Consider the following 15,516-nt stretch of genomic DNA (forward strand, 5'->3'; position numbering starts at 1 on the left):
TTCCATTCTCTTAATTACTTTTTGGAATTCAGCCAGCCGTGCTGAAAGCTGTCATTGTAGTCATTCTGATCAGTCCGCTAAGAGGGGAACGTGGCTGAAGGTCAGATGGGAATCTTTCTACTACTGGAATGAACCCCGGCAAAACAATTCTAAAAAGTATTATGCACAAGATAATGGAATCTGGTAATCAGCACAAATAAACTAGCTTTGTGTGAAAACACACACACACACACACACACACACACACACACACACACACACGAAACAAAGCAAGAGACCCACTCATGGAACAGAAGTAGATGAGAGCAAAACATCTTGATCTGGCGAGACAAGGCTCAAGGAAAGCCACCCATGGAGGTCCAGACACCTGAAAACACAGCCCCAATCACATTTAAATAGCTAAGGTTTAAAAGACCATCGTTCACATCAGCCAAAAATAATTAAAGACTTTATACAGCAATACAGATCCCCTGAAGTTTCGTCCTTCTTTCAGGCGTTTCTTTCTCATGGAGTCCAAACAATAGGGAAACAAAAGTTTCCTTTTCCATCTTTACAGTTTTTAGAATGTTTTTCTTTTGTTTTTTTTTTTTCTTTTTTTTTTTTTGCGGTACGCGGCCCTCTCACTGTTGTGGCCTCTCCCGTTGCGGAGCACAGGCTCCGGACGGGCAGGCTCAGCGGCCATGGCTCACGGGCCGAGCCGCTCCACGGCATGTGGGATCTTCCTGGACCGGGGCACGAACCCGTGCCCCCTGCATCGGCAGGTGGACTCTCAACCACTGCGCCACCAGGGAAGCCCTAGAATGTTTTTATTTTTATCAGTAAAAAATTTCAGACTGTTAACCGACCTTTGAAAACACGGAGCGTATTCATTTAGCTGAAAAATAGCAAAATAAGCCGAAATATAAACAAAATCAGATGGAAAACGCCGGTTTCACTTACTGCAGACGCACTAGCAGCGTTCTGTGTGTACTGAGCTCACTCTGGTTTCGAGTGTTGTAAGCTGCGGCCACGTCGCTCAGAACTTCATCTGATGTGTGTATAATTCCCCCGTAGCAATTACAGAGGTCAGGTAGGTGCTCCTGGCTTGCAAGGTAAATGACTTGTCCAGACTGACTGTCTTGAGGAACGAGGTGGGGACCAGTTCAAGACTGTTCTTCCTGTTTAGCTTGGTTCCTGAGTCCTCGTTCGACTGTGACTTTAACGAGTGAATGCTCATCATGTGAGCTGCCACCCTTCCCGTGGCTGCAGATCAATGCCGCGGCACCAGGCAGGGGTGTGCTCTGCAGGACGTCCCGTGGGTCTCCTACTCCGGTCTCCTAGGATGGAGAAGGAGAGTCTACAGGACTGAAAATAACGGTGCTGCAAATTCCCAGCTGGGCAGGGGCGTCAAGGAAAACCTCGGCGGACCCACCGCCTCCCCATCGGAGTCTCTAACACTCACTCAGTCAGTGTTGTCTTAAGGTAGAGAATGCAGAAGGCTGCACACGTGTCTTAATTTCGGTAACACACTAGCTACGTTGGCAAAAACAGAGTAGTGCTGTGGTAACAGCTTAACCAAAAGGTCTGTTAATAATAGAATTCAAAACATGTTAAATAAATCCGTGATACAGTTGCTTTCATTGTACCTGATTTCTCATCATGGAGAAATGCAAGAAATCATGTAAAAGGCGTAATTAATATCAAATACTTTATATATTCATACACATATATACATACACAGATTGAAGAACCTATTATAATTTCAGAAGACAAAAGTGAATCGTGGGGCTTCCCTGGTGGTGCAGTGGTTAGGAATCTGCCTGCCAGTGCAGGGGACACGGGTTCGAGCCCTGGTCCGGGAAGATCCCACATGCCGCGGAGCAACTAAGCCCGTGCGCCACAACTACTGAGCCTGCGCTCTAGAGCCCGCGAGCCACAACTACTGAGCCCGCGAGCCACAGCTACTGAAGCCTGCACGCCTAGAGCCCGTGTTCCACAACAAGGGAAGCCACCGCAATGAGAAGCCTGCGCTCCGCAACGAAGAGTAGCCCCTGCTCGCCGCAACTAGAGAAAGCCCGCGCCCAGCAATGAAGACCTAACGCAGCCAAAAATAAATTAATTTATTTATTTAAAAAAAACAAAAGTGAATCGTGTTCAGCAGCTACCAGAAAAGAAGAGAATCATGCCCCAAACCCTAGGAAGTGAACAGTCAGTGACGTGTGAACAGACTATTTTCCTAGATCTAGTCCCTGTGTAACCGGCAGTGGGGTCCAGCCGCTCGCTGCTCAAAAGCCAATAAAGAGGCCAGGTTGGTGGAAAGGAAAGTTTGCTTTATTTTGGAAGCTGGCAACCAGGTGGTGGCGGGGGACACCTGTCCAAAGGCCGACTCCCCCCTCCCCCGACAGTCGGGGGCAAGTGCTTTTATAGACGGAGGGAGGGGGCTCCGTGCAGAACCAGCACAGGCAGCCCCGACAGGCATCTTGAACTTGGTCATCGGTCGTCTGACCAGCGTCATCTTGATGGTTTTAGGTACAGTGAGTCTTCAGTTCCAGGGTCCGTTTGTTCCCATTTCCTTGAGGCCAGTTCTCGGAATTGTGGCAGCTCATGTCATGGCTACAGCCTGGTCATCGTGTAGTTCACTTCTCCACCTGGTGTGGGTTTCCGAGTCTACAAGACAGCTCCCAGGACACGGCTCAGGATATGATCTATAGCTCTTGAGGAGGAACTGAAGGTCCCTGATTATGCTTAATGACTGAACTATTATTATTTGGTCTCCTTTGTTTTCCTTTGTTTCCGCATTTTCTCACTTCTCTGATTAAACTTCTTCTTTGCTAAAGCTTTTCCGCAGACAGAAGGCAGGCGGAGGACATGGCGGGGCGGGCAAGGACCATAGGGCCCTGCTCTGTTTCACCTGTTCAGTTATATTTTTCTTGTGCAAATGTCAGCGATTAATACTTTAGAAACCTGCCGTACTCCAAGAGCATCCGTTTTCTTTTTCAGAGGAACTGAAGTCTATAGACCATATGCTTCCTAAGTATATTTTTAATAAGCAGTGCAGTCACAGTTAAAATATACCATACTTTTAATATACCCCGGGTTTCCTAAATTAAGAAAACAATGCCCCTTCTGATTTAAAAAGATAAAAATTACATAGCTCCACATCTAATAAATTCTAAATCATGTAATTAGCATAAGGAAGGCCTCATAACCTTGATCAATGACCCCAAAGGAGGATTTCACTGGGTTTGGTTTCTTCCTCTACCATGTTTCGTCTTTGCATTTATCTAGTTATTTACCTGTCAGGTGAAAAGGCCCGAGGGTATATACCATTCTAAACAGGAGGACTCTGTTCTTGCTGACCGACTGTGCAGGTCTCCACCCCCCCCCCCCCGCCCCATTTTCCCCAGTTATTTTGGCTACTGACCTTGTAGAGCAGAAGGAAATGGAACGCATTTTCTCTGTGTCCAGATGAGAAAAATGAATAACTAAAGAAACAAAACTTGGCCCTCTAGAAAGGAGACTCTTCTCCCTGGTTTCCCTGCAAGGAGAAGATGAACAGCTGTAAAGTATGTTCCATAGGTGACCCCCTTTCCCTCCGTAGAAGTGACAGTGGAAGCAGTGCCCTTGGTCGGGTAGTGAGGGAAGCAGTTCACCTGTAAAGGACGATGTTTATTTGCAGCACAGGTGGCCTCGGGAGCCGACAGGGGCCAGTCACGAGCCCCGGCTTTGCACGTGGCGTGCGGACCCTTCCTCCTTCCTGACAAAGACCCCCTCCCACCCCGGGCCAGGACATTCCACATCGGGGCAGAGGGAGGAGCGCCCACTCCCAGGTCAGACCATCAGCTGGAGATAAGTTCTTCCTTGAGTCTAGCCTGCCACCAAGAAAGAGAAGGACCTCTCGGTCGCCCACTTTGGTCCCTGAGAAGACAGGTTTCCATGGACACATTCCACGGAGGCCACTGTTCTCTCCCCATGAGGTCTGATTCTCGTACAGCCTCTAGTATACGTTCTCTGGAGGAAACAGTGCAGCGACATCACAGCCACTCATGGAGAGACGCTGGTGTTCTGAGCCCTGTTGTGTGGCCAGAACAGTATAATTTACCAGCAGGTGTTCATTCTCTATATATCTATTTAAACGTGTGCATATGTAGTGAGATATGTGCACATGTATGATGATATCTAATAATACGTGTGCATATAAGGATTTCAAAAAGAATTCTCTTTAGAAGCTCAATGGTAGGTAGACTTGAAACTCAGTCCCGCTAGGAAGTCATTAATTTGCTGTAATGCATTTGTTGCCAGTTAGCTATTTGGGGCTAAGTGAGCAGCTTGGTCACCTATATCAAACTTGGACTAATACACAGATGCCTTTCAGCGTCCAGGTACTCTGGCTCGGCTGTTACGGAAACACACAGAGGGGCTCCGGGTCTCTGGCCCCTGAACAGGCCTGTGCGGCCGCGTCCTAATCCCAAGGGCTCGCCCACCTGCCGCCCCTGGCGCTCAGGCCTGCCCTGCAGGGAGGTCTTTGACACAAAGTCCTTTATCTCTCTCCCCGTCTTCACACGCAGCACACCTAGGGTCATGCTGGTGCCTGTGTTGTGTGCTAGTTATTTGCTTGTCAAACCCATCTCTGTTGAGATGATCCACTTCTGCCTGCATACCAAGCTACCCATGTTTTTAAAAAGACAAAAGTTAAGGTGCCACAGCCTCCCAAAGTGTGGGCGTTTCTAAAACCACACTTCCTGTAACAGCTCATGTTTCTGGGTAAAGCTGGGGGGTGGCCGCGGGAATTACTTAGCACCCTGTCCTTTATCCCACACGCTCCCAGATGAGTACGGTGGGCGGAACCGGCTTTCTCCAGACTTCTACGAAGAGTCGGAGACGGACCCTGGGGCGGAGGAGCTCCCACCTCGGATCTTCGTGGCTCTTTTCGACTACGATCCCCTCACCATGTCCCCGAACCCAGATGCTGCGGAAGAGGAGCTTCCCTTTAAAGAAGGGCAGATCATCAAGGTGGGGGCATGGCTGGGGGTGATGGGGAGGGCACGGTGGGGGGGGAGTAAGGGGGAAGGATGGGGAGGGGCTCTCGCCAGACCCAAGTTCCTTCACACATCACACGACAAGCTGCTTTCTTTTGCATTCGACGTTCAGCCTTCCTCTCAGCAGAGGAGGGGGGCCTGAGTCTGCAGTCGGAACGAAGAAGCAGGATGCTCCCCAGGAGAGGGGAAAGAGCCTTGAGTCCTAAGTTTGCAAATTTCCAAAAGGGCACTGACAACTCGCCTTTGAAAATGGTCCTAATGTTTGTCTGATAAAACGGGGCCTTTAAAGGATGGTGATGCTTACCCCACAGAATGGTACCCGCAGAATCTCTGTTGAGATTTTTTTCACTTCTAGAATATCCGACAGAGGCACTGTCTTCTTATGGAAGAACCATTTGCACTTCTAAGTGGGGTGGGGTCTCATCACCTGGCCTCAGCTAGCAGCCCCCCTCCTTGATGGGAGGCCCAGGGGCTGTCCACACCTTGGAGGAGAAACAGGTTCTTGAGGTAGAGATGTGTAGGGCGAGCGCTACGTGTACACGTTTACACCCGCGTGCCGTGTCCTTCAAGTCTGGTTCTGACAGGTGTGACTCTACCGTGAGTAGAGCTGATGTATTTCTGAACCAGCCCATCCCAATGCCTTAACTTCTTCCCATGGCTCCAGGTCTACGGCGATAAAGACGCTGATGGATTCTACCGCGGGGAAACCTGCGCCCGGCTTGGCCTTATTCCTTGTAACATGGTCTCTGAAATCCAGGCAGACGATGAAGAGGTGATGGAGCAGCTCCTCAGACAAGGCTTCCTCCCCCTGAACACACCTGTGGAGAAAATAGGTAAGAGGCAACCCCTGGCTCACCCATGAACCTGTAGGCTGCGAGGCTCCTGCCCTCCTGAGGGTTTCATAGCAAAAACACCAGCTCAGAGCAGGAGACCGCGCTGCGCAGGATCCCACCTGCACCGTCTGAATGTGTCAAGGGAAATCCGAGTGTTAACCATTGGCTTTTCTTGGGCAAAACCCACTCGGTAAACCAGGCTTGTAATAGTCTTGCTGCGATACGGACGTATAGGCATCTAAGTATTTATGAAACCACAGATGGTCTTCTCAGGGAAGATGAAGTACAGCCTTGCTTACTAAAGGTCTATCACATCTAGAAAATAAACAACTGCTTTTGGGTTGTTCTGGACTGACTGTGTCCCCCCAAAATTCATTCATTGAAATCCTGACCCCCAGTGTGATTAGGAGGTGCGGCCTTTGGGAGTGATGAGGTCATGAGGGTGGAGCCCCCCGGATGGGATTAGTGCCCTTATAGAAGAGACCGCAGAGAGGCCCCTCACCCCTTCCCTCATGTGGGGACACTGTGAGAAGTAAGCCGTCTGTATGCCAGGAAGGCGGGAAGAAGGTCCTCACCAGACACCAAGTCAGCCAGCACCTTGGTCTTGGACCCCCAGCCTCCAGGACTGTGAGAAATAGATATTTGTTGTCTAAGCCACCCAGTCTGTGGCACTTTGTTATATCAGCCTGAATGGACTAAGACACTGGTAATATACTTTGAACGTTGCGTATCTATGATAAATTTCAAAGGATGATGGGGTAGTGTTATGCCTTCCATTCTTCAGGTGAATTTTGCTTATCCAAAAGGCATAAAAGATTTTTACCCTTTAATTTGGATATTAAATGCCTTCGTTTATCTTGAACCACTCTGCAGCACCAGTGAGCCAACCAAGAGCAAAACTGTTTTCAGCAACATTACACTTACGATCTTTAAATTTTCCCCTGTGCAAGGAAAATCTCCTCATTCAAAAGGCCTCTACTTTTTCTAAATAGCTGTAGACAGATACACCTGTTTTGTGTCATTCATATTTAAAGTTTTAATACTTCAAAACGTTAGATTCACTTCTAAATGACACTCCAAAGACAAAATTCAGTGGTTAAAGAATATGCATGGTTTTAAGGATAAACACAAAATCAAATAAAACGCCTCAGACTTTTTGGTATTAATGAGCTCATGGTCTCAAGTTACGATCCACGTCGAATAGTCGAGGTTTCATATGATTAAATTGCCCAGATTAAATCCACGAGACTGCAGCTCTCTGAGCCCCTCACACCATCCACTCCCTTGCACTGCTGTCTTCTTTCCTGAAGTGGACAGTGAGTGTTCATAGAGGGAGCGGGCTCTGCGCACCACAGACCCAGGGAGCCTAGGAGTGATCTGCTAAAAAACAGAAACTTGATTTACGTGATCAGTTAGATTAAATGTCTTTTTATTCCATTCTAGTTTTCTAAATATGACTAGTTGAGGGAACCACGCTGAGATATCTGCTTGTCCCTCTATTATTAGGAAATAGCCTTCTTCATGGTGAAAGACAGAGCGCTTTCCTCCCAAGACTGGGAGTAAGGCTGCGATGTCTGCCCTCACCTCTTCCTTCCAGCATCACGCAGAGCGTGCAGTACGGGGAGAGCCAGGAAGCAGTGGTACACAGAAGGAAAAGGTGACATGAAACTTTACTTTAAAAATCTCACATATCTATAAATAATGCTCCTAGAACTCACAAGTGAGATTAGCAAGGCCAATGGATACAAAAGCAATGGTATTTCCACAGGTTAGCAATGAAAAATTTGAGATTTAAATTTTAAAAGTAATACCGCTTAACAGTAACACAATGCAGATGTGAAATACTTACGGTTAAATCTAACAAAATACGTGCAGGATCTGTATGCTGAAAACTATAAAACACTGATGAAAGAAATCAAAGAGTCCCTGAGTGAATAGAGACAGAATGCTCATAGACTTAATACTGCTAAGATATTAAGTTGTCAGATATCCCCAAACTGACCTATAGATTTCATCGCAACTGCATGAAGGTCTGCGCAAAGGTTTGTGTAGAATCCATAAGCTAAATCTTTCATGAAAAGTCAAAGGAACTAAAATCGCTCAAACAGTTTTTTAGAAGAACAGAAGTGGAAGACTCAACGTAACTTGACTTTAAGACTCACTATAAAGGCAAACTGATCAAGACCATGTGGTATTGGAGAACGGCAGACACACAGATCAACAGAACAGAATGGAGCCCAGAAACAGATCAACACATACACGGTCAGTTGATTTTCAACAAAGGCAAAAATGCAGTTCAGTGGAGAAAGGAGAGTCTGTTCAATAATAGGTGCTGGGATTGTTGGACATCCACGGGCCAAAAATCAATCGCAAGCCATAGTCTCACCATATTAAAAAACTTAAGACGGAGCACTGTCTTAAATATGAAAACAAAGACTGTAAAACTTCTAGAAGAAAACGTAGAAAACCTGTGATGATAGGGCAACCATTTCTTTGATATGATGTATCTTTAAAATTGTGTTAGACGCCATCAAAATCAAATACTTCTCAGCTTAGAAAGACACCGTTAAGAGGATGAAAAGAGAAGCCACAAGCTGGCAGAAGATATTTGCGAGCAACTCGGCAGAAAGCGATTTATATTTAGAATACAGAGAAAACTTCCAAAACTTGACAATAAAAAGAAACCCAATACACAGAAGTCGAGTCACGGATGTAGAAAACAAACTCATGGTCACCAGGGGATGGGGAGAGAGGGACAAATCGGGAGATTGGGACTGACATAGACACACTACTATATACAAAACAGATGACTAATAAGGACCTGCCGTAGAGCACAGGGAACTCTGCTCAATACTCTGCAATGGCCTACATGGGAAAAGAATCTAAAAAAAAAAAAAAAGGGTGGATATATGTATATGTCTAACTGATTCACTTTGCTGTACACATGAAAATAATGCAACGTTGTAAATCAACTAATACCCCAATAAAAATTTTAAAAAAAATTTTATCATAAAAAATAAATAAAACCATCAATTAACAAATAAAAAAATAGCCCAGTAAAAATGTTAACAAAAGATCTGAAGAGATCCCTTACCAAAGAAGATATTTGGATGGTACATAAACATATGGAAAAATGCTTAACATCATTAGTGAATAAAGCCATGATGAGAAACCAACACACCCACTAGAATGGCTAAAATGAAAACGACTGCTCATACCAAGTGTTGGCAAGCGTGGAGCAACTGGAACTCTCGTTTGCTTGCGGTGTTACTGAACCAGACTTGGGTCCACTCACCTGATGTGCAGCAAAGACGATTTATTGACATCAGGTTGTGGTGAAGGAAAGTACAGCATTTATTGCAGGTGCCAAGCGAGGGGAACAGGCAACTCATGCTCAAATGAACCAAACTCCCAGTGGCTTTCAGGGAAGGGTCTCTGAAGCAAGGTGAGGGAGGGGGCTTCAGGGTGCCTGGTCAGCTTGTGGACCGTCTTCTGATGGGTTGGTGGTGAGGTAATTGGGAATCAACATCATCAATCTTCTGGTTCCAACCAGTCTGGGGTCCGTGCTGGTGGTCTGCAGTTAACTACTTCCACCTGGTGGAGGTTTTAGTATCTGTAAAACAGCTCTCAGAATAGTACCTATAACCTTGAGGAGGAACTAAGGATCCTTGACATTGTTTTCTGGCTAAACTATTGTTATTTTGTGTTGCTTGACCTTTTTCCCTTGTTTCCACATTTTCTCGCATTTCTGATTACATTTGCTCTTTGGAACTTGGGGAAGGCCTAGGAGGCTATAGCTTTTCTACAAACAAGAGGCAGGGGACACCGTGTGGCAGGGGGTGGGGTCTGTCCCCAGGAAGGCCCTGTAGGGTTCTGCTCGGTTTCCCTGGAGTGTAAGATGCTACAACCACTTTGCAAAACAGGTGTGGGTTCCTCTAAAGTTAAACCTACACTTACAATCCAATCCTATCCACTCCCGTATACTTACCCAAGAGGCATGAAAACACGTTCACACAAAAGGCTGTACGTGAGTATTTATGGTGGTTTGACTAATAATCACTGATAAGGGGAAACAACTCAAATGTCTTCCAGCTGGTAAATGGATAAAACAACTATGGTGCCTCCATACAACGGGATACTACTCACCGCTAAAAGTAGAACAAACTATTGATCCGTGCAGTAACATGAATGGATCTCAGATGCATTGTCCAAAGGAGAGAAGCCAGTCTCCAAAAGCTACATCTGTGTGATGACATTTAAACGATATTCTGAAAAAGGCAAAACTGTTGGGACAGAAAACAGGCCAGTGGTTACCCAGGCTGGAGGTGACAACAAGGGGGCATAAAGGAATTTTGGGGGGTGACGGAGCTTCAATATCTTGACGGCTGTGGTGGTTATAAGACCGCGTGAGCTTATCAAAACTTGCTGAAGTGGGCACTAGAAAGAGTGAATCGTATTGTATGTAAACTACGCCTCAGTACAGAACATGCATATTGTTATTGCCCCCTTCAGAAATTCATCCCTGCAGAAAACATCCCCCGTGAAATCCGCAATATTTAGCAGCACTGTACTTAACCTCTGGTTACCACTATACTTTGCTTCAAGGAAACATATGTCCTGCAGGTCCTGCAAAGGTGTGCTTGCTTATTTTAAATGAAAGCAGTGATTCTTCTGTGTTTTTTTAAATTTATTTATTTATTTTGGGCTGTGTTGGGTCTTCGTTTCTGTGCAAGGGCTTTCTCTAGTTGTGGCAAGCGGGGGCCACTCTTCATCGCAGTGCGCGGGCCTCTCGCTATCGCGGCCTCTCTTGTTGCGGAGCACAGGCTCCGGACGCGCAGGCTCAGCGGCCATGGCTCACGGGCCCAGCTGCTCCGCGGCATGTGGGACCTTCCCGGACCGGGGCGCGAACCCATGTCCCCTGCATCGGCAGGCGGACTCTCAACCACTGCGCCACCAGGGAAGCCCCGAAAGCAGTGATTCTTGACCAGGAGCTGAGGGTTGAATTTTGCACACCCACTGCAGGCCCTATCCCTGCCACAAGCCACTGCAAAGCCACGTAACTAACGTTAGTTGCTTTCAAAACACCTGCCTTTGAGAGTTTTCATTTCTATGTTTTGAATTCCAAAAATTCATTGTAGGTGAAAAGCAGCTGTGTTTAGAAGAAATGCTTCAATGCCGGCTTTTTCCAGGAGAAATACCATTTAGAACTGCAAACAACAGCGGGTTTGCCAGGGAGTTCGACAGTCTGGGCCAGATCCCACGGTTCTCCACGGACCCTTCTTATAAACGGCTGTTTTCAGAGTTTTCGCCTCTGCTCTGCTCGGGGTTTCCTCTCCCCTCCCGGCTTGTGCTGCCGTGTGTGCTGGGATAGTGCCCTGGGGCTCCGTCTGTGGCAGATCACAGCCAGGCAAGGGGAGGGGCCTCCCCAGAGCCTTCCCCACAGGCGGCATCGTTTCGGGGGCAGCTGTTGAAAGCACAGTGGCAGGGCGCTGGAGGGGAAAGCGGTGGGAGGGACCCTTGCGATGGGTAGAGAGGGTGCCCCTTTCTATGGACTCTTGCTTCTCTTGATGCCAGGCCGGTGGCCGTGCCTCTGGTCTGAGCGAGAATGACTTGATTCTGTGGCTTCACGGCAGCTACACGGGCAGCAGTTTTGACCCGGCGTTTGCGGGGCTTCCTGCGAGCGAGCTGCCAACCTCCAGCCAGCCCGGTGGTCCTGCCCGTGCTGCACCCACCCGGTGCCGGCCAGAACGGTTTAGATCGACTGTTGCAGAGGATCAGTCTAAGTGTCCCTTGTTCACGGATGTGCTGGAGAAAGGGGTGGGAGCTGCCCTGGCTTTGCTGGCACTAGTGCCCAGGGGTCGCCTCGGCCACACTGGCCATCTGTGACCCAGCTCTGAAATCACTTCATGGTGTCTTTCTTCTTCTCCTGTGACGGGAACAGAGAGAAACAGAAGGAGCATCAGGCAGCCCTCGGTGGCGACGCGGAGGATGGTTGCCCTGTACGACTACGACCCGAGGGAGAGCTCGCCCAACATCGATGTCGAGGTACCGGCCAAGCGCCCCACACCTCTGCTGACAGCACTGCTGCCTCCCTGCCTTCTCTGGACCCGTCCGAGGGCAGGGCTACCCGACCAGTAAATAGGGACCCAGGCAGGCAGGAGAGAGGTCGTGAGCCTGGTGACACGCTCAGGACATGGCAGCCACTGACATTGGGTTTCCCTGGACCAGCGCCGGGCAAGCCCTGTGACCCACACCTGGTGGTGATGGGTCGTCCTGGAGAGAGAAAGCAAAGTCCCCTGCATGTGGCCGCTGACCCTCATGGCCGCCACACACACATTCAAGGAAGATAGAGAAGAAAGGATGGGTGTTCTCCGTGCATGTAGTTTTGGGGTCCTAGGAACTTTGTGAAAACTGAAAAGGATTTGCCTTCAGAAATGAACGATTAGGTTTCCAGTCCGTGGGGCCGCTTTCTTAGATGGCGAGCTGTGTACCGATCCCTGGTCCTCAGTATTTCTGTTCCGCCTGACGGGCGAGCAGCTCATGGCTCCGATTCAGAGCTCAGGTGTATTCACATCTCTACAGGCTCGATGCGCGTAGATGCCTGATGGCTCTTACGTGTGAACTTTAGTCCCTCTTTCCGCGTCGAGAGATAAAAATGCAGTTTTTTCTGGTATCCTCTGCTGGATTCTATGCACCCACCTCTAGCCTGGAGCCTGGCATAGAGTAGACACTTAATAGATAGACATTTAATTACTGATTTTTTTTTTACACTCACTGAAAGGCTGTTTGTGCAATGGTCCCTACGCTGCAGAGAACATCTCCTTGAGGCTCCGGGTTTTTTAAGTTGACTATTTGGTTCTAAAGATGTGCCGCCGTCAGAACATGGGGACGACCTTGAATTCTGGCCGAGAATCAGAGCCCGGCAGCCCTTTTCTTGTAGGCTGGAGTCATCATGACATATCCTTACTTTCTAAGAGGCTAGGGACAGAGGCATTCATCAGATTTGTACCTTTCCTCCTTATTTGACTGAAAGAATAGGTTCATACCAAAATAATAAGAGAAAAAGAGAAATCATACCAGAAATCATGAAGAACTTTTTTTTTTTTTTTTAAAAAGCAGCTTCTGTCTCCAGGAGAACACTTTTAACTTTATGTTCTATCTCTACAGGCTGAACTTACATTTTGCACTGGAGATATTATTACTGTTTTTGGTGAAATTGATGAAGATGGATTTTATTATGTAAGTTTTGAAGCGTCGAGTATATATATATATAATTTTGTTTGTCTGTTGTCTTCCCTGAAATCACGTATGAACTTTGCATGGCTTGCTGGCGGGTTGGCTAATTGGCTTGTCTCCCCTCCGGAGGACATACACTACAGGACGGCAGTCGTGCAATCGTCACGGTTCCTTCTTTTCTAATCGGGGTATTTTTGACGTATACAAGCTGTCAGCAAAGGGAGGGTATTCACATGTTTACACTTAAAATTTCCTCCATCCAGACCTTTACCAAACAGTGTAATGTTCTGGATGACTTACTGCGTAGGTCATAAATACATTTTCAAATAGGAAAAGGGAGAGATACAAAGCAGCATAATTAATTAACTAAAAGCCTCCTCGCCGACCTCCTTCGCGCAGCCCTGTGGACCCAGCCTCTGGGGGGCAGTCCTGGCTCTACGCCGGCGCCAGCCTCCTTCCTTCTCATTCCCCTTCCCGTGGAGGAGCCGGTCTCCCGATAATCCCCGAGGAAGAGAAGGTGGTCATCTTGGCGGCTCCTGCCCGGCCAGACACCCACCGCTGTCCCCTGCCTTGGGAGTGGGGTCACCGTCTTGCATCAGAGTCCAACCTTCCTCCTTTTTCTTTTCTTTTTCTAAAATAATCAAAGTAGCTGAGAAACTCTATGGCAGGTTTCCCTTGGGGTCAAAGGGATTTTACAAACTCAGGCCCACGTGGCCTTTCAAAGCTCTCTCCTCTGCGCAGTTTCTGAGTTTTAAGAGTATAGTTTTTAGTGAGACTATTCATACCGTTACCGACCAGGGTTCTCGGCCCCCTTAATCAATAGATATTGATCAGAGGCCAGACAAGAAGTTCAGGCAAGGCTTTACTGGGGCCCCTGCTGCAGCAGGGGGAGCGAGAACCAGTAACAGGTTCCCTTGATCGCTCCCTGAGGGGCTGCGAGCTTGTTCCTTCTATGGGGTGAGGGTAGGGGTGGGTCCAGGGGTCGGGCTGGAGGCGTGGCTTAGGAGGTCTGCCCACCCCTTTGGTGGTGCTGAGTGCGGGGGGCATGCGCAGTGCCCTGCTTTTGCTCCTGACACCCTGTTTTTGCTCCCAGCTCTTGAGAAGGGGCAGTTGGGTTGTTTTTTTTTTGGTCTTTTTGTACCTTGTCCATAATTTGCCCCAACTGTGCATGCAAGCGGTTATTCTTAGTCCCTTATAGTTTCTTTGTATTTTGTTGCTTGAGGAGATGACATCTGTCCAGGTACAAGCCCTGCAGCAAAGGGTCCCAGGTCCCAGGTCCCAGCCTGTCTCGATACTTTGTCCCGTATGTTGCAGATCGTTCTTTTCTAGGTCATTGTCTGCTTTGTAGCTTTTCCTTGTGTGTGTGTAGTTTTGTTAACGTTGTTTTCCTTTCTGAAGCAGGAGTTCTAAATGCGTCCGTAGTCAGTTTCGTCTGCCCCTGGGAGTCATGCTTAAAAAGTCCTTCAAGGCGACTGATAGAAGTTATCTTACTTTGGTTCTTCACTTTTATAGCTTCATTTTCACATGTAAATCTCAAGTGTTTAACTTTATTTTTGATTTCTAATTGGAGAAACTAATGTCCCCACACCACTTACTAAATAATCCGACCTTTCTCCGCTGGTTAAAGATCCCATCTTTCTCCTATGAACTGCAGTCCTACCTAGAGTGTTTCTGGACTTCAATGCTACTTGACACTATCTCAATTATTGTATTTTTATAATTCATTTTCATATTTGGGAGGAACCGTTTTTGTAAAGAGCCTGCCTACAGCAAACCCATAGTATTTTGTTCAGAGGTGCGTTTAGCTTTTAGGTTAAACTGGGGGGAACTTGACATAATATTGTCTTCTGATTTGGACACATGGTGTGTCTGACATTTTTTAAGTTTTCCCTTTCATCTGTCAGAAGGTTCATGAATTTCTTCTTGCACATCCTTTTATATATCTTTCAAAGTTCATTCTTATGTTCTTGCTGTTATGATTTTTTTCTGGTATATATTTTACTGGTTATTTAGAGAATATGTTGGAAATGTGTGTGTGTGTATGTGTGTATGTATGTGTGTATGTGTGCAACGTACACGTGTGTGCGCATGTGTACATGCATATGTACACGTGTACATGAATCGTATGTGCACGTGTATATTGCGTGTGCACGCATGTGTGTGCGTGTGCATGTTCATGTGTGTGCACTGTGTGCCCATTTATGTGCATGTGTGTTTATGTATGTGCGCGAGTATGCATGTGTGTGCATGTGTGTGTGTGCTGTGTGCCTATTTATGTGCATGTATGTGTATATATCGTGTGCCTATGTATGTGCACGTGTGTGTGCGTATGCATGTGCATGTGTGTGTATATATCGTGCCTATGCACGTGCACGTGTGTGTGCGTATGCATGTGGGTGTATGTGTATATATCATGTGCCTATGTATGT

At 47.3% G+C, this 15,516-nt stretch overlaps 1 protein-coding gene across 1 annotated transcript in view; it reads left to right on the forward strand.

The window, feature by feature from the left end:
* The window catches only part of RIMBP2 (RIMS binding protein 2), a 258,014-nt gene that overhangs the window by 233,691 nt on the left and 8,807 nt on the right, over nucleotides 1–15,516 (forward strand). Inside the window, exons 18-21 of the mRNA XM_073789923.1 lie at nucleotides 4,808–4,992; nucleotides 5,683–5,851; nucleotides 11,793–11,896; nucleotides 13,019–13,090. Coding sequence (XP_073646024.1) covers nucleotides 4,808–4,992; nucleotides 5,683–5,851; nucleotides 11,793–11,896; nucleotides 13,019–13,090 — 530 coding nt within the window. The remainder of the gene's footprint in view (nucleotides 1–4,807; nucleotides 4,993–5,682; nucleotides 5,852–11,792; nucleotides 11,897–13,018; nucleotides 13,091–15,516) is intronic.

Source organism: Tursiops truncatus, chromosome 13 (assembly GCF_011762595.2).
Source record: "Tursiops truncatus isolate mTurTru1 chromosome 13, mTurTru1.mat.Y, whole genome shotgun sequence".
Lineage (NCBI taxonomy): Eukaryota > Metazoa > Chordata > Mammalia > Artiodactyla > Delphinidae > Tursiops > Tursiops truncatus.